At 40.5% G+C, this 21,308-nt stretch overlaps 1 protein-coding gene across 7 annotated transcripts in view; it reads right to left on the reverse strand.

Moving 5' to 3' along the window:
- Positions 1 to 696: 696 nt before the first annotated feature.
- The window catches only part of CDK7 (cyclin dependent kinase 7), a 46,888-nt gene continuing 26,276 nt past the window's right edge, over positions 697 to 21,308 (reverse strand). For 6 of the 7 annotated variants that reach the window (XM_073014716.1, XM_007974673.3, XM_007974685.3 and 3 more), the window contains 6 exons: positions 20,792 to 20,910; positions 18,145 to 18,244; positions 9,031 to 9,117; positions 5,036 to 5,185; positions 1,333 to 1,480; positions 697 to 920 (listed from right to left, as the gene is read on the reverse strand). In XM_073014716.1, the coding sequence (XP_072870817.1) occupies positions 892 to 920; positions 1,333 to 1,480; positions 5,036 to 5,185; positions 9,031 to 9,117; positions 18,145 to 18,244; positions 20,792 to 20,910 (633 nt within the window). In that variant the 3' untranslated portion in view covers positions 697 to 891. The remainder of the gene's footprint in view (positions 921 to 1,332; positions 1,481 to 5,035; positions 5,186 to 9,030; positions 9,118 to 18,144; positions 18,245 to 20,791; positions 20,911 to 21,308) is intronic. The other variant, XM_073014715.1, reaches the window with a different exon arrangement.

The following is a 21,308-nucleotide window of genomic DNA, read 5'->3' on the forward strand; positions in this document are numbered from 1 at the left end:
TGTTATGCATCTCACTACATGCATTCTTACAGAATAGTAGCATAAAATCATGGAAAGATACATACCAATTTCATAGAGTCATTTCCCTTTGGGGAAAGTGAAAAAGAAAAAAACAGAAATAAAGTGAAGTATTAAGAGGGAACCTCTTGCCAGGTGCAGTGGCTTATGCCTGTAATCCCAGCACTTTGGGAAGCCGAGGTGGGCGGATCACTTGAGGTCAGGAATTCGCAGCCAGCCTGGTTTCACATGGTGAAACCCCATCTCTACTAAGAATAAAAAAAAAATTAGGCGGGTATAGTGGCGTGTGCCCATAATCCCAGATACTCGGGAGGCTGAAGCAAGGGAATCGCTTGAACCTGGGAGGCAGAGTTTGCAGTGAGCCGGGACTGCGCCACTGCACTCCAACCCGAGTGACAGAGTGAGACTGTCCCCCGCCTCAGAAAAAAGCTTGGGAGGAATCTCAATTTCATCTGTAATGTTTTCTTTTTTCAGTACATTCAGTATACTAATATTTGTTCAGTTTGGGTAGTATTTACTACACCACTACTACATTTTTATTTTTAAACACTACCCATGCCACTACAGATTTGTGGTACTATAGGGGCCAGATCTTCAAAATAACTGATAATAATTTTTATTAAGTTTTCCCTACTGCATTTTCAATTCTACATTTCAAGAGAATTGGACTTTTCTCACTTTTGCTGTCTAATCAGAAAAAACAGAATTTTTATTTTAAAATACATTTAATAAAAAAACCCATAGTTTTACATATTTTACATGTGTAGAGTATTTACAAACTCACTTCTACAGCATTTACTTAATGTTTACTATTTTTCCACTATTTGCCTTTTTTGGCTATTTCTTTCAGTAGGAAAATGTCCAGTGTTCTCTTTAAAAAATTAGTTTCTTGGGCAATCCTCCTAGAAAGCAAAAAGAAAAAGAAATAAAGAAGTTGTTCACATTTAACAAAGTTCACATTCTCATAGCAATTTTAACCAGTCACTGCATTCCAACTACATTATTTCACTGATGCACTTTTCCAGTAGCACTTGTTAAACATTTAGCATGCAGTTCACAGAAGGAATTCATGAAGGGAACAAGGCACACATAGATAGTTCCCATAATTCTGAGGTATACACAAAAGTTGCTGAAGTGTTCTCAATGAAAGTAAACATACCTAAAACAGCACAGTCTCTCCACTTTATACAATTTAAATTTATAAAAATTAAACAGCAAGCTACATTTCTTTGCTGTTGTTCAGTCGCTAGCCATACATGAGCTATTTGGAGTTTTCTGAATTCATTTAATTTCTTAAAAAAGTGGGAATTTTACCTTGTTCTAAAGCCTCTGTTCTTTTCCTTTTTGTCGCCAAAGTCGGATTTGATTGCTCCTTTAAGGTTTCCACTGGACAGTTTGGTCTTGGCAGCTGACATCCAGGTGTTGGCCCTGGCCGATTACTGAAATACTTCATTTTCAGTGCCTTTTAAAAGATACCAAAAGTAAGGTAGGTGAGTATCTGAAATGTGTGAAGGAAAATATTACCTTCAAGATTATAGGGAACATTAAAAATACTATGTGAACGCCCTCATTCCCAAAAACAAAACAAAATTAATGTCAAGTATTTGCAAATGCAAATTACTACAAATAAACATCTAGGATCCTAAGATTGGCTGATAATTCCATTAAAAGACTGGCTGGGTGCAGTGGCTCACGCCTGTAATCCCAGCACCTTGGGAGGCCGAGGCGGGTGGATCGCATGAGGTCAGAAGTTCGAGATCAACTTGGCCAACACGGAAAACCCCATTTCTACTAAAAATACAAAAATAAGCCGGGTGTGGTGGTGCATGTCTGTAGACCCCACTACTTGGGAGGCTGAGGCAGGAGAATTGCTTGAACCCAGAGGCGGAGGTTGCAGTGAGCCGAGATTGCACCACTGCACTCCAGTCTGGGTGACAGAGCAAGGCTCCATCTCAAAAGAAGGAAAAAAAAAAGAAAGAAAAGAAAAGAAAAGAAAAAGACTCCCTTCCAATTTTTCCGTAATTAAATAGCCTATACAGGCTGAATATCTCTTATCTGAAATGCTTAGGACCAGAAGTGCTTCAGATTTGGGATTGTGGAATATTTGCACATACATGACATATCTTGGGGATGGGAGCCAAGATTAAAAATGAAATTTATGTTTCATATACAGCTTATACATATAAACTGAAGGTAATTTTACACTTTTTTGTCTTTTTTTTTTTTTTTTCCTTTTTGTGGAGAATGGGGTCTCATTATATTGTCCAGGCAGGTCTTGAACTCCTGGGCTTAAGCTATCCTCCCCCCTCTGCCTCCCTGAAAGCTGGGATTACAGGCATGAGCCACTGTGCCTGGCTGAAGGTAATTTTATAAAATATTTTTAATTTGACAAAATTTTAAATTTTGTACATAAAACAAAGTTTGTGTAAATGTCCTTATGTGTAAAATTTTCCACCTGTGGCATCATGTCAGCATTCCAAAAGCTTTGGATTTTGGAGCATTTCAGATTTTGGATATTTGGATTAAGGATGCTCAACCAATACTAATTATGAGCTATCCTTAGTGAAATATTGTACATTTCCATTCTCTACATATTGAGCTCTACAGTTCAAAATGCAAAGAGAGAAACTTAAAAAGAATTTACAAGTTTGCCACACTATCCATATATATTCAAATTCAAGTCATGGAAAATACTAATTCTTTAAAAATAAGACTTTTAAAAAAATACAGTAGGTTGGAACCAATGGATTCTAATTCAACAATCCATTGCAAATGGACAGAAGTTTTACTTGGAAGGGCTTGTCCAAGATTATTTCTATTAATTACCAGGCCAATGTTCTATACTACATTTTCTCTTTTTTTCCGCCTACTATAGTGCTGTAGATAAGACATTTTCTTGACTTGGGTCCACAATTCTGATAAAAATAATTATATCCTAAATGACAAGTTTGTCAGGTCATGTTTGTCTGTTTTTTATTTTTGGATACAGAGTCTCACCCTGTTGCCCAGGCTGGAGTGCAGTGGCATAATCTTGGCTCACTGCAGCCTCCACCTCCCAGGTTCCCATGCTTGTCTATTTACATCAGCAGCATAGTGCTGTCCAGTGGCTACAATGATTTAAAATACTTCTGGCAGGGTGGGGTGGCTCATGCCTGTAATCCCAGCACTTTGAGAGGCCAAGGCGGATGGATCACCTGAGGTCAGGAGTTTGAGAACAGCCTCGACAACATGGTGAAACCCTATCTCTACTAAAAATCCAAAAATTAGCCAGGCGTGGTGGTGTGCACCTGTAATCCCAGCTACTAGGGAGGCTGAGACAGGAGAATCGCTTGAACCTGGGAGGTAGAGGTTGCAGTGAGTCAAGATTGTGCCAGTGCACTCCAGCCTGGGCGACAGAGCAAGACTTCGTCTCAAAAATAAATACTTCCTTTAGGATAATCCTTTAAGAAAGATGAAGCCCAGATAAACTTTGCAAGCATTCCTCATGACCCCCAATATTATATTATTTGTAGTAATTTAGAGATTCCTTACTTCAACAGTTGCATTTTTATTTTTTATTTATTTATTTTTTGTAGAGATGATGTCTTGTTGTGTTTCCCAGGCTGGGCTCCAACTCCTGGGCTCAAGCTATCCTTGCTCCTTGACCTCCCAAAGTGCTGGGATTACAAGTGTGAGCCGCTGCGCCCGGCCTACAGCTGCATTTTTAAAGCATTACTTCTAAATCACAGCAATTCTATATGCAAATTAGGCTAATTCTGGGCTACATAAAGATCTAAGAAAGCACCTCATTCCAACTTTAATAAAGACATCAATGAAACAAAACTCACCTTAAAAACTTCATTCTGCTAAAATACAACCCAAATATAACAACTAGTATTTTTCTGTTAAGTTTCAAACTATACTACCAATGAAAACAACTTTCTAGATAATTAAATGTGGTCTCAAGTTTATTATGATGGAAATAATATACATAGAAGAGTGAAAAGGCAACAAATTACTTGGTTGAAATTAGAAGAGTATGTGTACATGCGGACATAAAAATAATAAAGAAAAAAATTTTAAAAAGAAATTAGAAGAATAATTCTAATGGTAATACCCAGTATATACCTACCTACCTACCTATTCATCTATCTATCCATCCATCCATCCATTCATCTCCATATACATTCACATAGCACATATTGCTAAAAAGAGAAGACTTATACAAGCAAACACATTAAACAATGATTTATTGTAGCCTGGAACAAACCTGAAGAGAAAAAAAATCTATTTTGTATGCTTAATATTATTGTACATTAATATGTTTCCATAAAGACCTGTGACATTTCAGTTTAATTAGTCTCTCCCTTCATGAGGTAAAATCACTGCACTGTGTTGTACACTGCTCTGCCCTAAGTTATTCTAGGTCTTACAAATTTTTTGTGAGTTTGATTGTTATTTCCTTTAAACAGCAGTTAATTTCAGTTTTTGTTTTATTTCAAATATTTTTCAAGCTTTTGTAAGCATACAGTTATATCTGACTATACATTTCCTCCCCATTACCATTTTCTGAATGTGAAAATGACCAGCATGCATACCTGGATTCCATTATATAGGGAAGAAAAAACAAGCTGAACAAACTACTTTCAGCATTAGGTTTACTACAAGATTTAAATAAATTTGTAAGAGCTCAACTGAAATATGCCAGTTTCTTAACAAATAAAAAGCCTTGGTTTTCTTTTCCTCTCTAGGTAAAGTATTTACAAGCCAATTATATGAAATAGACATGTATTTATATGTTCCTAAGCAAGTGTAATAAGTGTAAACTCTCCTGTATCTCTGTGTGCATATAATTTAATCTCAGTCTTAATAGTGTTTGTAGTTTGGAGAAAAGATACAAAGTTTGTTATTTCTTAAAACAAAAACACATCTTTCCAGTATTTAAAAATGTTAATTTTATGAAATTCTGTTTTTAATTAATGCTACAGTTAGGATTATTTTTATATTTCCTAGTATAAAAAAAGATACACTAAAATACCTGTGTGGCCGTAATTCGAGCACATGGATTAAATAAGAATAAGCCTTGTATGAGATCTAGTAAGTCGTCTCCTGCTGCACTGAAGATGTGATGCAACGGGATTCCAGGGAAACTCTTAAATGTCACATAATCTGGAAGACTACACATGTCCTGTAAAAATAATTCTATAATTCAAACTTAAGGATTGAAAGGCACATAGATCGCAAATGAAATAAATCATTTTCAGGTAATATGATGGTTTATATAGAAAATTCCAAGAAATCTATTAAAAAGTCCTAGAACTAGTAGTAAGGCAAGGCTGAAAAGGACATAAAATGAAAATTTAAAAATCAATTATAATTCTATATACTAGCAATGAATATGTGGACATCAAAATTAAAAACACAATACTATTTATAATCACCCCAAGTAGAAAAATGAAACAGGTGAAAAATATAACAAAACATGTATAGGTTAATATACTATAAGCTACACGATGCTGATGAAATTCATCAAAAGATCTCAATAAATGGGGAAACATACCATGTTCACATATTGGAATATTCAACAGAGGAAGGATGTTAATTATCCTCAAATTGGTTTGCAAGTTTAATATAATTTTTATCAAAATCCTAGCAAAATTATTTTAGATATAAAACCAATTATTCTAAAATTTATATGGAAAGGCAAAGGACTACAGTAGCTACAATGATTTTGAAAAAGAACAATAAAGTTGGAGGACTCATTTTACCTTATTTCAAGATTTAACATATAGCTACTTTGATTAAGACTGTGTTGTATTGGCGGAGAGAGAGAAATCCACACAAATTTGCGAAAAGGATTTTCGAAAAAAGTGAAAAACTAAATCAATGAAGAGACAGTCGTTTCAACAAATGCTGCTGGAGCACTTGGACATACATGTGCAAAAATCTGAACTTGGCTGGGTATGGTGGCTCACACTTGTAATCCCAGCACTTTGGGAGGCTGGGGCAGGAGGGTCACTTGAGCTCAGGAGTTCGAGACCAGCCTGGACAAGAAAGTGAGACCCCACTCCAGTCTGGGCAACAGAGTAAGACTGTCTCCAAAAAAAAAAACAACAAAAACTGAACCTTGCCTTAAGTCTCACACATCATATAAAGTTAAACTCTAAACAGATCTTAGACTTAAGTGTAAAACTACAAAACTTGTAGAAAAAAAAATACAAAAAAAATTGTCACGGCCAAGGGCATAGTGGCTCATGCCCGTAATTCTAGCACTTTGGGAGGCCAAGGCGGGCAAACTGTTCGAGCTCACGAGTTTCAGACCAGCCTGGGCAACATGCAGAAACCCTGTCTCTACAAAAAACACAAAAACTAGCTGGGTGTGGTGGTGCACGCCTACAGTCCCAGCTACTCAAGAGGCTGAGGTGGGAGGATGGCTTGAGCCCGGAAAGTGGAGGTTGCAGTGAGCTGAGATCACACCACTGCACTCCAGCCTGGGCAACAGAGCCAGATCTTGTCTCAAAAACAAAAAAAAGAAAAAAAAAATTGTCAAAAAATCTTTGGGCTGGGCAAAAGAGCTCTTTGACTTGACACCAAAAGGATGATCAATTAAAGAAAAAGTAACAAACCTGATTACAGTTTTGCAGAGGATGAAAAGGCAGCATGAGGGAAAACATTTGCAAACTACATATACTTTTTGGACTACCATCTAGAATATATGGAGAGCTCTCAATACTCAACAGTCAAAAATCAAAGAATCCAATCAGATAATGGGGAAGAGACATTTAACTCAAGATGGCAAATAAGCACAAGAAAAGATATTCAACACCATTAGCCATTAGGGCAGTGAAAAGTAAAATCAAAATGAGCTATCATGACACACTCATTAGAATGCCTAAGATTAAAAAGTAACACCACCAAATGCTGAAGAGGATTCCAAGAAACTGGAGCATTCATTTACTGCTGGTGGGAATGTAAAACAGTATAGCTGCTCTGGAGTTTCACAGGTTATTTAAAAATTAATATGGAACTACCATATGACTCAAGAACTGAATTCCTGGGCATTTATCCCAGAGAAATAGAAATATATTCTTACATAAAAAACTGTACATAAATGTTCAGAGCAGTTTTATTGGTAATAGCCCCACATTGGAAACAACACAAATACAGATGTCCTTCAATGGGTGAACGGTTGAAGAAACTGTGAAATAAATCCACACAATACTCAGCAGTTAACAAAAGAGAGAGAGAGTATGAGTTATTAACATGCAATGACCTGAACTTCCATTTATGACGGCTATGAAAAAGTTAATCCCAAAAAGTTACGTATTGTGTGATTCCATTTATCCATTTACATAACATTCTTAAAATGACAAAATTACAGAGTTGGAGGACAGATTAGTGATTGCCAAGAGTTAAGGAGTGGGTAGGAGGAAAGTAAGCAAAGCTATAAAAGAATACCATGAGAGATTCTTGTAGTGATACTCTGTATCTTGACTGTAACATCCTAGTGTGATACTGCACTGATTTTACAAGATGCTTTGGGAGGCCGAGACGGGCGGATCACGAGGTCAGCAGATCGAGACCATCCTGGCTAACACGGTGAAACCCCATCTCTACTAAAAAAATACAAAAAAAAAAACTAGCCAGGCGAGGTGGCGGGCACCTGTAGTCCCAGCTACTCGGGAGGCTGAGGCAGGAGAATGGCGTGAACCCAGGAGGCGGAGCTTGCAGTGAGCTGAGATCCGGCCACTGCACTCCAGCCTGGGCGAAAGAGCGAAACTCCGTCTCAAAAAAAAAAAAAAAAAAGCTGGGTAAAGGGTCCGTGAAATATGTCTGCAATATTACTATTATCGTTTTGAGACAGGGACTCACTCTGTTACTCAGGCTAGTAAAGCACAGTGGTGCAATCACAGCTCACTGCAGCCTTGAGCTCCTGGGCTCAAGCAATCCTCCTACCTCAGCCTCCTGAGTAGCTGGGACCATAATGTGTGCACCACCATGCCTGGCTAATTTTTTTTAATTTTTATTTTTTATAGACATGAAGTCTCACTATGTTGCCCAGGCTGGTCTTAAACTGCTGGGCTCAAGTGACCCATTTACCTCGGCCTCCCAAAGTGCTGGGATTACAGGCGTGAGCCACCGTGCCCAGCCACAATACATAATTGTGAATTATATATTCACAATTGCACGTGAATAATATTCTCAATATAAGTTTATTTTTTAAATTTATTTTTTTATTTTTGGAGACAGAGTCTCGCTCCGTAGCCCAGGCTGGTCTCAAACTCCTGGCCTGAAATGATCTGCCTTCCTCGGCCTCCCAAAGTGCTGGGATTACAGGCGTGAGCCACCACACCCCACCAAGAAGTTTAATTTTTAAAAAATAGAAGAGAAACATCAGTAAGCAACTGCTATTTTAGAAAATCATGTTAGCCAGGTACGATGGCTCACGCCTATAATCCCAGCACTTTGGGAAGCTGAGGCAGAACTGCTTGAGACTAGGAGTTTGAGACCAGCCTGGGCAACATGGTGAAACCCCATCAATATAAAAAATATACATATACAAAAATTAATTTTAAAAAAATCTAAGAAAAACATCATATATACATATATGTATACTTACGTGTGTGCGTGTGTGTAATGGGTTATATATGTCGTGGGTTAACATCGTGTATATATAGGACGTGAACCCGCTTTTGTTAAGGAGTGAAAGAACATGCAACTCCTTTATGTTTGCAGTGTGTGTATACACTCCTAACACAGCTTTATACTGAATTGTTAACAGTGATTACCCCGAGGTCGGGATTACTGGGGTCGGGGGAAAGGACTACATGTATACAAGAGGGTGGATGGTATACCACAATTGCAACTTTTTACTTTATATACTTTATCATTTAAAATGTTCTGAGTACATAAGTAAATTATAATTAATAAATGTCTTTAATATTGACGTGACAGCATTATATAAAGCACATGACAATTTAAGAACTTTACAGAGTCCTAATTACATTTCAAAGAAAATGCATAAAGGCTTACCGGCCACTGTTCCTCAGTTGGTGTGCCCAAAGTTTCAAATATTCTTGTTAGCTGATCGAGGTCTGAATCTCCTGGCAAAAAAGGAACCTGAGAGAAAGTAAGAGGGAGACTTTTCAAGGTGGGGTTTTCTTTTTTCTTCTTTTTTTTAGAGAGACAGGGTCTCGCTCTGTCACCCAGGCTGCAGTGAGTGATGCGATCCTGGCTCACTGCAACCTCCTCGTTTCAGGTGATTCTCCTGCCTCAGCCTCCTGAGTAGCTGGGACTGCAGGGGCACGCCACCACGCCTGGCTAATTTTTGTGTTTTTAGTAGAGATGGGGTTTTGTCAAGTTGGCCAGGCTAGTCTATCTGCTGACTTTGGCCTCCCAAAGTGCTGGGATTACGGGCGTGAGCCAACACACCAGGCTTTAAGGTGGTTTTTTCTGTTTTTTTTTTTTTTTTTTTTTTTTTTGAGACAGAGTCTCGCTCTGTCACCCAGGCTGGAGTGCAGAGGCGTGATCTCAGCTCACTGCAAGCTCCACCTCCTGGGTTCACGCCATTCTCCTGCCTCAGTCTCCCGAGTAGCTGGGACTACAGATGCCCGCCACCACACCTGGCTAAATTTCTTTTTTTGTATTTTTAGTAGAGATGGGGTTTCACCATGTTAGCCAGAATGATCTTGATCTCCTGACCTCGTGATTTGCCTGCCTCAGCCTCCCAAAGTGCTGGGATTATAGGTGTGAGCCACCACGCTTGGCCTTCGAGGTGGTTTTTGATACTTGTTAGACAAATACTATAAATTTAATAAGAAAAACTAAAAAACTCTGCAACAAATATTGAAAATTTAGTATGAAGTATATTGGATATGTTATTAGATCCTGCCACTGCTAACCAAAAAAAACAGCACCTTTACTATACATTTTATTCACTTCAAATTTTAATAAACACTCATATAACAGACATTGTGCTAAGCCTCAGGAATTAAAAGAGGAAAACAAGACATTCCCTGCCCTCCCCTGAGGTGGAGGTGGTAAGCAATGCTGACACACATAAACAAGCATTTACAATTCGGTGTGTTGAGTAAGTACAAGATCTTAGACCACACTGAAAGAGCACCTAACTTATTCTAGATGGGTCGGGGAGGCTTCCTAGAGCAAGTGGCATGAAAGGTGAAGGATGAATAGGAGTTAGCCTGAGGAACAGTCTAAGATGGAAGAAGAAAACTATTCTAGCAAAAGGCAGGCACAAAGCTGAGAAGGAAGAGAATACACCAATCATATTTATGCAATTTCTTAACAAACTCTTTCTTTGAAGAGGTGTAAAGGCAAACTTCAGAAGAGGACAAATAATTACAAGTTAAAAATTAGTAACCTTCATTAGAACCTCAAAAAAATTGGCGAGCTGATGAGACAGGGTCAATATCCCTGCTATTCATAGAGATTACTGTCCAACTGACTCTCAGACATCTATGTAAATATATGAAAGATACACTGTGAACAATAACGGCCTCCAGCACTGTTAAGGGCCTTGGAACAGTTTATAGACTCACTCAGAAGACATGACATTAAGTATCATATCTCCAACATTTTGATTATTATCGACTCTTACCAGCAAAAACAAACAAGACAACCAACCCCAGTGCCAGTTATCAATGTACTGCTTTTCAGTTCCAAATTCACCTTTTTTACCTGCTTCGTGAAAATGGTTCTGGGCTCTTTAAATATTTTTCCCTTGCCAAGAAACATGCTTTGTCAGTAGAGGATGATGGAGAGACAGTACAGGAAGGAAAAGGTTTTGCTTCCTGGTTCCAATTTGCTTGCTCAGCTGACTCCTGTAGCACCACAGGTTCTCTAGCACCAGGCTTCTGCAGCATGGGCAGAAAGGGCAGTTTCTCCAGTGCTGTTCCTGCAGCGCACAGAAGCCAGCTGGCCCCTACTTCACCCTGCCAGGCAGTTTTCTAGCAGGGTGCTTCCAGAGGAACACCTTTCCCCGGCACCCTAGAGCACAGACTGCCAGCCCTTTCCAGTAAGCAGATTTCTAGCAAGTCTCACCAGCAAAAAGCAACAGTAATTTCTCTGCCTTCTGGTGAGCCACATATGCGGTATTCAACTGGATCTAGATCTCAGCCCTGGAGGCAGTCTTCCCTGGGTGATCTGTCTTGGTCCCAGGGATTAGTGGTGGTAGGTCCTTATATCTGCTATTTCCTGTACTGTTAGAGTTCTCCTAACTTATTTGTCAATCCATTACTCCAGTTCCCCACTATAATTAATACTTCTTCATACTGTATACTTCCCTGATCAACGTATGGTTTCTATTTTCTGACTGGACCTAGACTTAGTATAATTCCTAAAGTATATAACACTGTACTATTATATTGTATATATTAAGTATACATGAAAAATAGAAACTAAAAGGATGTTGGCTGGGCGTGGTGGCTCACACCTGTACTCCCAGCACTTTGGGAGGCTGAGGTGGATGAATCACCTGAGGTCAGGAGTTCAAGACCAGTCTGGCCAACATGCTGAAACTCTGTCTCTACCAAACATACAAAAATTAGCTAGGTGTGGTGGTGCACGCCTGTAGCCCCAGCTCCTCAGGAGGCTGAGGCAGGAGAATCACTTGAACCGGGAGATGGAGGCTACAGTGAGCAGAGATGGAACCACTGTACTCCAGCTTGGGCGACAGAACAAGAATCCATCTTTAAAAAAACAAAAAAAACAAAACCAAAAAAATTACAAGGATATTAAATAATACTACAACTATTTTTAGACATGCTAATTTGCTTCTTCTACCCAAAAGGATTATCTTATCTTTTGTCTTTTGTAGGGCACCTGTACCCTCACTTTGCAGGCCAAATTGTGGACAAGCTTGCAATTTTAAGGATTGGTGTGCTTTTGTATGACGTAAAAATGAAACTAAGCTGTCTTGATGTATGGATTTTACACTCCAATTTGAACAAGCCTATATAAAAACATTTATGAGAAAAAGTAGGAAAATCTGAATGCAGACTTAATTTTATTGAGGAATTAATATTCACTTTTTTCAGATGACAATGGTATTGTGGTTATGATTAAAGAATCCTTATAGATGGCTGGGTGTGGTGCCTCACTCCCGTAATCCCAGCACTTTGGGAGGGTGAGGCAGCTGGATCAATTGAGGCTAGGAGTTTGAGACCAGCCTGGTCAACATCACGAAACCATTTTTACTAAAAAACACAAAAATTAGCCAGGTGTCATGGCACACGGCTGTAATCCCAGCTACTTGGAAGGCTGAGGCATGAGAATTGCTTCAGCCTGGGAGGCAGAGGTGGCAATGAGCTGAGATCACGCCACTGCATTTCAGCCTAGGCGACAAAGTGAGACTCTGTCTCCAAAAAAAAAAAAAAAAAAAAAGAATCCTTATAGAGAAAAATACTGACACGTGGATAAAATTACATGTTTGGGATTTGTGGCAAAAATATCTAGTGTGGGAGAGTACTGATAAAATAGATATGTTTGAAACTTTGAAACTGGTTGATGAGTGCAGATAGAGGCTCATTTTACTAGTCTTTGCTTTTGCATGTTTGAAAATATCCATACTAAAAAAACTTTTTCCCTAAAGAAAGAGCTGCTTTGGAACTTACACCGTGTGTTTAAAATGACTTATTTATATTAAATACATGAACCTTGTTAAAGCACTGAATAGTACTAAAGACTTATAATAAAAATTAGTTCTTTGACCTATCATCTCCCTCTCATTTTTGATAACTATGTAACTTTTGCTCAGTGCAGAGCCAAAATCCCCTTCTTATACAATGTGGTTTTCCTACAGGTAATGATTTCCTAGACTTCCATTGCCAACTCCTAACGCCCGCTCTTTGGCAACATGGTTTATATATAAGCTAAATATTCCAGTTATTAAATATCAATGTCTATATGACTAAACCAATCATATTCATCAGTCCCAACCCGCTTTTTTTTTTTTTTTTTTTTTCCTGGAAGCCACCCCTGCTGAAGTCCTCACCCCAACTGCTCCAATCTGGACTAGCTACTCTCCAGACCTGATGCATACTATTAAATGAGAATTTGAATTGCCTCTTTCCTGTGTTGAATCTTATGTTCCCTGCATCTCCTGTCTTCCTGTTGGTTTACTCTCTGCAACGTCCGCCTCCTGCATTCAAGCGCCTCAGCCTCCCAAGTAGCTGGAATTACAGGTGCCCGCCACCGCGCCCAGCTAATTTTTGTACTATAAGTAGAGAAGGCGTCTCACCATCTTGGCCAGGCTAGTCTTGAACTCCTGACCTCAGGTGATCCACCCGCCTCGGCCTCCCAAAGTGCTGGGATTACAGGCATGAGCCACCGCGCCCGGCCCTAAACTTTGTTTTTTTGAGACAAGGTCTGTCACCCCTAATTCAGTGTGAATTTTTCGGTTCTGTTTTTCTCCTGTGCTGTCTCTGCACCAGCTCAGTTCAGCTCCCCAGATTTCGCTGCAGCCTCTTCAGCCTGTTGGCTGCAAGTGCGCCCTCTAAAGGCCCCAAATGCCCTATACACACCAAGTGGAGAGCACGGAAACCCCTGCAGAGCCGAATTAAAGGTGAACCCCAGCCTGTTGCCCAGGTTGGAATACAGTGGCACAAACATGGCTCACTGCAGCCTCGATACCCAGGCTCAAGCAATCCTCCCATTTCAGCCTCCCAAGCAGCTGGGACTACAGGCATGCACTACCATGTCAGGCTAATTTCTTGATTTTTTTCTCTCTCTCTTTTTTTTTTCAGACAGTGTCTTGCTCTGTCACCCAGGCTGGAGTGATGTGTAACGATCTCATCTCACTGCAGCCTCAAATTCCCAGGCTCCAGTGATCCTCCCATCTCAGCCTCCCGAGTGGCTGGGAAAAAAGGTACTCAATACCGTGCCCGGCTAATTTTTGTATTTTTGGTAGACACAGGGTTTCACTACATTGCCCAAGTGGGTCTCAAACTCCTGAGCTCAAGCAATCCACCTGCCTTGGCCTCCCAATGTGCTGGGATTACAGAAGTGAGCTACCCCGCCTGGCCTAGATGTAAATTTCTGATGTAATAAACTGTAGTTACCCTCAGAGCTGACTGAAAATATGAACAGGCAAAGAACTGTAGGTTGAGCATCATTTTCCCTCACAATGTGAAGACTTCCAGAGTCCAGTGCTGCCGTTGAGAAGGCTCATGCCATTCTTTCCCCCTAATACTTTATTTTCTTTTCTATGTATGCTACTTTTCCTCTCTGTGGAAATAAAATATTTTCCTTATCCCTTCGTATTCTGAAATTTCACAATGATATGTCTTGGTACAAGTTTTTTTTTTCATTTATTTATGCAGAGCCTTTGGAATGCTTTAAAAAAAGTTTTCTTTGTAATTTTCGTAATTGTACTCTTTTTTCTTTCTTTTTTTTTTTTAGACGGAGTTTCACTCTTGTTGCCTAGGCTGGAGTGCGATGGCGTGATCTCAGCTCACCGCAACCTCCATCTCCCAGGTTCAAGCGATTCTCCTGCCTCAGCCTCCCGAGTAGCTGCGATTACAGGTGTGTGCCACCAAACCCGGCCAATTTTTTTTTTCTTTTTTTTTTGAGATGGCATCTCTCTCTGTCGCCCAGGCTGGAGTGCAGTGGCACGATATCGGCTCACTGCAACTTCCGACTCCCAGGTTCACACCATTCTCCTGCCTCAGCCTCCCGAGTAGCTGGGACTACAGGTGCCCACCACCACGCCCGGCTAATTTTTTTGTATTTTTAGTAGAGACGGGGTTTCACCGTGTTAGCCAGCATGGTCTCAATCTCCTGATCTCCTGATCCACCCATCTTGGCCTCCCCAAGTGCTGGGATTACAGGCATGGGCCACCGCACCCGGCTTAAACCTGGCTAATTTTGTATCTGTAGTAGAGACGGGGTTTCTCCATGTTGGCCAGGCTGGTCTCAAATTCTCAGCCTCAGGTGATCTGCCCACCTCGGCCTCCCAAAGTGTTGGGATTATAGGCGTGAGCTACGGCACCCGGCCTCATAATGGTACTCTTCATGGCACTTTTAGTCTGACAATTCACATCTAGCGATGCTTCACTATTTTGAGATTTCCTACCCTCCATTTTCTTTGTTTTCTCTTGGTACATTTTAGAATCAATCCTGGATCAATCTGTTAATTTTATCTTTTCTCTACTATAGTCCATCTATCTTTTTATTGAGACAGGGTTTCACAATGTTATCCAGGCTGGTCTTGAACTCCTGGGCTCAAGAGATTCTCCTGCCTCAGCCTCCCATGTAGCTGGGACCACAGGTGTGTACCACTGTGCCTGGCCATCTCTTTACCTTTTGATTTTACTTATGAAAGAGTTTTGCAGCTTACTTTCCCATTCCTTTCGCTGTTTTCGTTTGCCTTTGGCTTATCCTCTATTTTTAATATTTCAAGTATCTCTTATTTGTTTCCCTTTTTAAAAAGTATGGTGTGGGCCTGGCACAGTGGCTCACGCCTGTAATCCCAGCACTTTGGGAGGCCAAGGCAGGTGGATCACAAGGTCAGGAGTTCAAGACCAGACTGCCCAATATGGTGAAACCCCATCTCTACTAAAAATACAAAAATTAGCAGGGCGTGGTGGCGGTCGCCTGTAGTCCCAGCTACTTGGGAGGCTGAGGCAGAAGAATTGCCTGAACCCAGAAGGCAGAGGTTGCAGTGAGCCAAGATCGTGCCACTACACTCTAGTCTGGGTGACAGAGCGAGACTGTATTTCAAAAAAAAAAAAAAATATGATGTGCTTATTCTATAGATGAACTATAATCTGTCAGGTCTCGGAAGATTTGGAAAGCGGGCTGGGGGTGGTGAATTTTCTTCTGCTTTGTTGTTTCCATTTTTTCCAAGTTTCTTTTTAGTTTGTTTCAGTCTGCCTTTCATTTTGGAAGTATTCAATACTATCTGAAGATCCTTAATAACTATCTGGTGATCCCTGGCTAAGCATTCATATGGGCAACATTTCTACCTTTTCAAATGAGCGCAGGGACAGCTTAAAATAGGACAAAAAGTATGGCAGAAGAGTACTATTCTTTAGTCTGCATGTCATTTTCCTTATAACTTTAAACATGATTCCAGCAACAATGCCAATGGCTAACAAATTTCCAAGTATGTTAACAGGTTCACAATCTCTAACCTGTCTACTCTCAACTGCTCTCTGTCTTCACTTGCTTTTTCAATGGAGTGATCAGTCATAATATTAGGGGCTATGGAATTCTGTTTTCTTCTTGGCCATGAATGGATTGTGGTGGCTGATACATTCTCAATGTGATTTCTGGTATACTCTGTGTTCATGTAAGTAGCAGAGCTATCATGCCAGCTGATTCATAGGACCCCCTGTTAGCACTGTGATTCCCATATTGCCTTCCAAGTTTGAATGTGGGGGGTTTCTTCTACAAATGCCCACTGGGTACGTTTCTCAAAATGATACACAGAATTTACTATTTTTTTTTTTATTTTAAGAGATTGGGGTCTTGCTATATTGTCCAGGCTGGCCTCAAACTCCTGAGTTCAAGTGATCCTCCCACCTCAGCTTCCCAAGTAGCTGGGACTATAGGCAAGAGCCACCATTATGCTTAAACTAAACATTTTTAGTTTAGTGTTTTTCTCTTCGGTGTACAGAAGTTGTTTCCTGTGTTCAAGGAGATTAAAAAAAAGTTATTCAATCTTGGTTTGAATTTCTTTAAATACATATGGCTTGAGGAGACGGAGAGCAGGGATTGGAATACGGAGAGAAAAGAACTCCCAGCTTCAGAAGGATTCCCCAATATCCCTTTACCTTCATCATTCATAAGGGCTAGTCTTTCTGGAGATCTAAACTTTATAGCTAAAGAAAGGTTCCAAGACACCATCTTTCTCTCTGGTGAGGGGAAGTAGGGGATTTTTTTACTGTAAGATGATGGTCTCAGTCACAGAAATGCTGTAGTAACATTGTGTCCGTTCTGTTTCAAAAGAACTAAAATAATGGTCTCACATAAGGTTTAAGTTTACAGAGTGGTAGCTGCAGTGGTTGGTATTACTTATCTCCTAAAGCACACTTAAAACACCCCCAAACAAAATACCCCTCAGGAGGACAAAAGTTTATCTGAACATATTTAATTATTATAGAGCTACTGCCATATTACAAGTGAATTTCTATGTTCTGAGGTATGAAACTATTTACAACAAAGTTCTTATTGTCCTAAATGGAAGATATTCTCATTTCATATTAACATTTAAAAATGCTGCATTTGGGCCGGGTGCGGTGGCTCACGCCTGTAATCCCAGCACTTTGGGAGGCCAAGGTGGGCGGATCACGAGGTCAGGAGATTGAGACCATCCTGGCTAACACGGTGAAACCCCGTCTCTACTAAAAAATACAAAAAATTAGCCAGGCGCGGTGGCAGGCACCTGTAGTCCCAGCTACTCGGGAGGCTGAGGCAGGAGAATGGCGTGAACCCAGGAGGCGGAGCTTGCAGTGAGCCGAGATCGCGCCACTGCACTCTAGCCTGGGCCACAGAGCCAGACTCCATCTCAAAAAAAAAAAAAAAAAAAAGGCTGCATTTCGCTTTTTAAAAATTGGACTATTTGTAGGCTTTTTGTTGTAAGGACACTGGTAGGACAAGAATTCTTTTTTTTTTTTTTTTGAGATGCAGCCTTGCTCTTTCACCCAGGCTGGAGTGCAGTGGCACGACCTTGGCTCATTGCAACCTCTGCCTCCCAAGTTCAAGCGATTCTCCTATCTCAGCCTCCCGAGTAGCTGGGACTACAGGCACCCACCACCACGCCCACCTAATTTTTTTTTTTTTTTTTTTTTTGAGACGGAGTCTCGCTCTCTCGCCCAGGCTGGAGTGCAGTGGCCCCATCTCGGCTCACTGCAAGCTCCGCCTCCCGGGTTTACGCCATTCTCCTGCCTCAGCCTCCCGAGTAGCTGGGACTACAGACGCTCGCCAGTAGAGATGGGGTTTCACCATGTTGGCCAGGCTGGCCTCAAACTCGTGACCTCAAGTGATCCTCCTGCCTTGGCCTCCCAAAGTGCTGGGATTACAGGCGTGAGCCACCGCACCTGGCCTAGGACAAGAATTCTTATACAAATTGTAAGAACAAATAACTGCAACAACAATATTAAAGTGTGTACATTAATTTAGACTTACCCTTAGAAGTAACTCTGCTAATATACAGCCAACAGCCCACATGTCCACACCCACACCATACATCCTAGCTCCAAATAGTAACTCAGGGGCCCGATACCACCTAAAGAACAAAAAGAATTAGTATCATTTTAGCATGAAATTATCAAAGCACTTCTTAGAGATGAATGATCCTTGTCTGTTTTTAAAGTCAATCCCTCACTTTAAGGACTACATACCATACTCTTTCGTGAAGTTTTAATACTCTTGCAGTTCTCTTTTTTCTCTTACATCATCAGTCTTTTGTTTTCTACTAGACATTTCCCAGCAATGTACAAATATACTAGTATTTTTCCAGCCTTAAACTTATCTGGACCCTACCTCCCCTAACAAGTGCCTCCTCATTCTCTGGTTAGTTCAAAGAATTGTCTATTCTATCTCCAATTCCTTTTCTTCCATCCTCTCTTAAACCTTTTCAGGCTGGGCGCGGTGGCTCACATCTGTAATCCCAGCACTTTGGGAGGCAGAGGCGGGCAGATCACGAGGTCAGGAGTTCAAGACCAGCCTGGCCAATATGGTGAAACTCCATCTCTACTAAAAGTACAAAAATTGGCCGGGTGTGGTGGTGCATGCCTGTAGTCCCAGCTACTTGGGAGGCTGAGGCAGAAAAATCACTTGAACCCTGGAGGTGGAGATTGCAGTGAGCCGAGATCATGTCACTGCACTCCAGCCTGGGCAACAGAGCAAGACTTCGTCTCAAACAAACAAACAAACAAAACAACAACAACAAAAAAACTTTTCAGGCTAGACATGGTGGCTCACGCCTGTAATCCCAGCATTTTGGGAGGCTGAGGTAGGCGGATCATGAGGTCAGGAGCTTGAGATCAGCCTGGCCAACATAGTGAAACCCCATCTCTACTAAAAATACAAAAAATTAGCTGGGTGTGGTGGCAGGCGCCTGTAGTCTCAGCTATGTAGTCCCAGCTACTTGGGAAGCTGAGGCAGGAGAATTGCTTGATCCCGGGAGGCGGAGGTTGAAGTGAGCAGAGATCGTGCCATTGCACGCCAGCCTGGGCGACAGTGCAAGACTCTGTCTCAAACAAAACAAAACACACACACACAAGAACCTTTTCAATCAGGCTTTCATCCTTACCATTCCACCAAAACTGCTCTTATCAAGCTTAGCAGTCATGTCCACACTGCTAAATCCCATTGTTAATTCTCAGTGTCTTCATCTTAATTTGATTTACCAGCAGTATTTGATTTATAGACAGAGAAAATATGAGAAACTGGTAGATGAGAAAGTACCAGTTAACAATGCTTTTGTACACAGTTCCTTGTTTCTATGAGTTCCTGAATGATGAGCTTAACTCTTCTAGCAATTACATAAACAATTACTCACATCCCCTACTTCCTCCTCAGGGCTTAGGTGATTTATACTCAGTGACATCTATTTGGAAGAAGGTGGCAAAATAATTTAAAATAGAGAATTTGGGGCCAGGCACAATGGCTCACACCTGTAATCCTAGAACTATTGGAGGCTGAGGTGGGAGGATCACTTGAGTGCAGGACTTTGAGACCAGCCTGGGCAACATGGTGAAACCCATCTCTATAAAAACTTTAAAAAATTAGCCAGCCATAGTGGGGTATGCCTGTGGCCCCAGATACTCGGGAGGCTGAGATAGGAGGATCGCTTGAACCCAGGAGGTCAAGGCAGCAGTGAGTATTGTTTGCACAACCACACTTCAACCTGGGCAACAGAGTGAGATCCTGTCTCAAAAAACAGAAAGAAAAAATAGAGAATTTGAAAATCTTTGCAGATCCTTAAAAGGGTCTTGGAAATTAACAAAATGCCATTGGGACAAAAACTATAAAATTTATCATTCCTATTTAATGTGATTTTCTGTTTTTACACATCAAAAATACAAATGGAAATATAATTATCATATGAAAAATTCAAATATCAAGACATTGCTCTGTTGAGAGAATTTTCCTTTACATAGAAGGATACAGAATCAGGACTGACCAACATAATAATAAACATGGGTCCAATAAATCAGATGATTAGGTAGAAGAATAGCCACTGAAATTCTAGATTATCTAACTAAAATGTAAAAGTATAAATTGTTCCCATTTACAAGGTAAATGTCTTAGGATTAAGCTAAACTCTGTCTGAAAAAGGCCTGTGTATTTTTTCATCGTGGTAAAGTATACCTAACATAAAAACGGCAGTTTTTTGTTTTTTTCTTCCCTGAGAGGGAGTCTTTCTCTGTTGCCCAAGCTGGAGTGCAGTGGCGCGGTCTCAGCTCACTGCAACTTCTGCCTCTTGGGTTCAAGCAATTCCCCTGCCTTAGTCTCCTGAGTAGCTAGGATTACAGGCGTGCACCACCACACCACGTCCGGCTAATTTTTTTGTATTTTTAGTAGAGATGGGATTTTACCATATTGGCCAGGCTGGTCTCGAACTCCTGACCTCGTGATCTGCCTGCCTCGGCCTCCCCAAGTGCTGGGAATACAGGCGTGAGCCACTGTGCCTGGCCAAATGGCAGTATTTTTTAAGAGGATATCTATCAACAATGATTCCTTAACTCTGCCAAGATATTTCAGAGAAGCCAGTTGATGCTCATTTCTGATTAACCTCCTGCCCATGTAGCTTTTAAGGGATTCTTACCTGGTTACAACCTGATGTGTATAAGCTCTATTGGGGCTCCCAAAAGATTTGGCCAGGCCAAAATCTGCCAGTTTTAGAACTCCATTTTCATCTAGCAACAAGTTGTTTGGTTTCAGATCCTATATGACAGAAGTTTTAAACAAACAAACAAATAAGCAGGGTAGGGGAGAACACTAAATGTAGTGCTACATTTAGTTGGCATAACTTGAAACTTAGCAAAAACAGGGTAACACCTGAAATCTAAACAATCAATATTTTTTCCACTGATATAAAATCCCATCAAAGCAAAACTGGATTGGTTATAATATATAACCTTGGTAAGGCACTTAATTTCACCAAGCCTCAATTTACATACTTCGTAGAGTTTCTGTGAGGATTAAATCTGATATTTTCTGTAGTCTAGTGTAATAACTGGCTTATAGTAGGCACTTGATAAATGGTTCCTACTACTAATTTAATAATAAATATGAACTTTCATAATATACATTTGTTAATGTATAAGAATGAGGATGACATT

This window comes from Chlorocebus sabaeus, chromosome 4 (assembly GCF_047675955.1).
Source record: "Chlorocebus sabaeus isolate Y175 chromosome 4, mChlSab1.0.hap1, whole genome shotgun sequence".
Taxonomy (NCBI): Eukaryota; Metazoa; Chordata; class Mammalia; order Primates; family Cercopithecidae; genus Chlorocebus; species Chlorocebus sabaeus.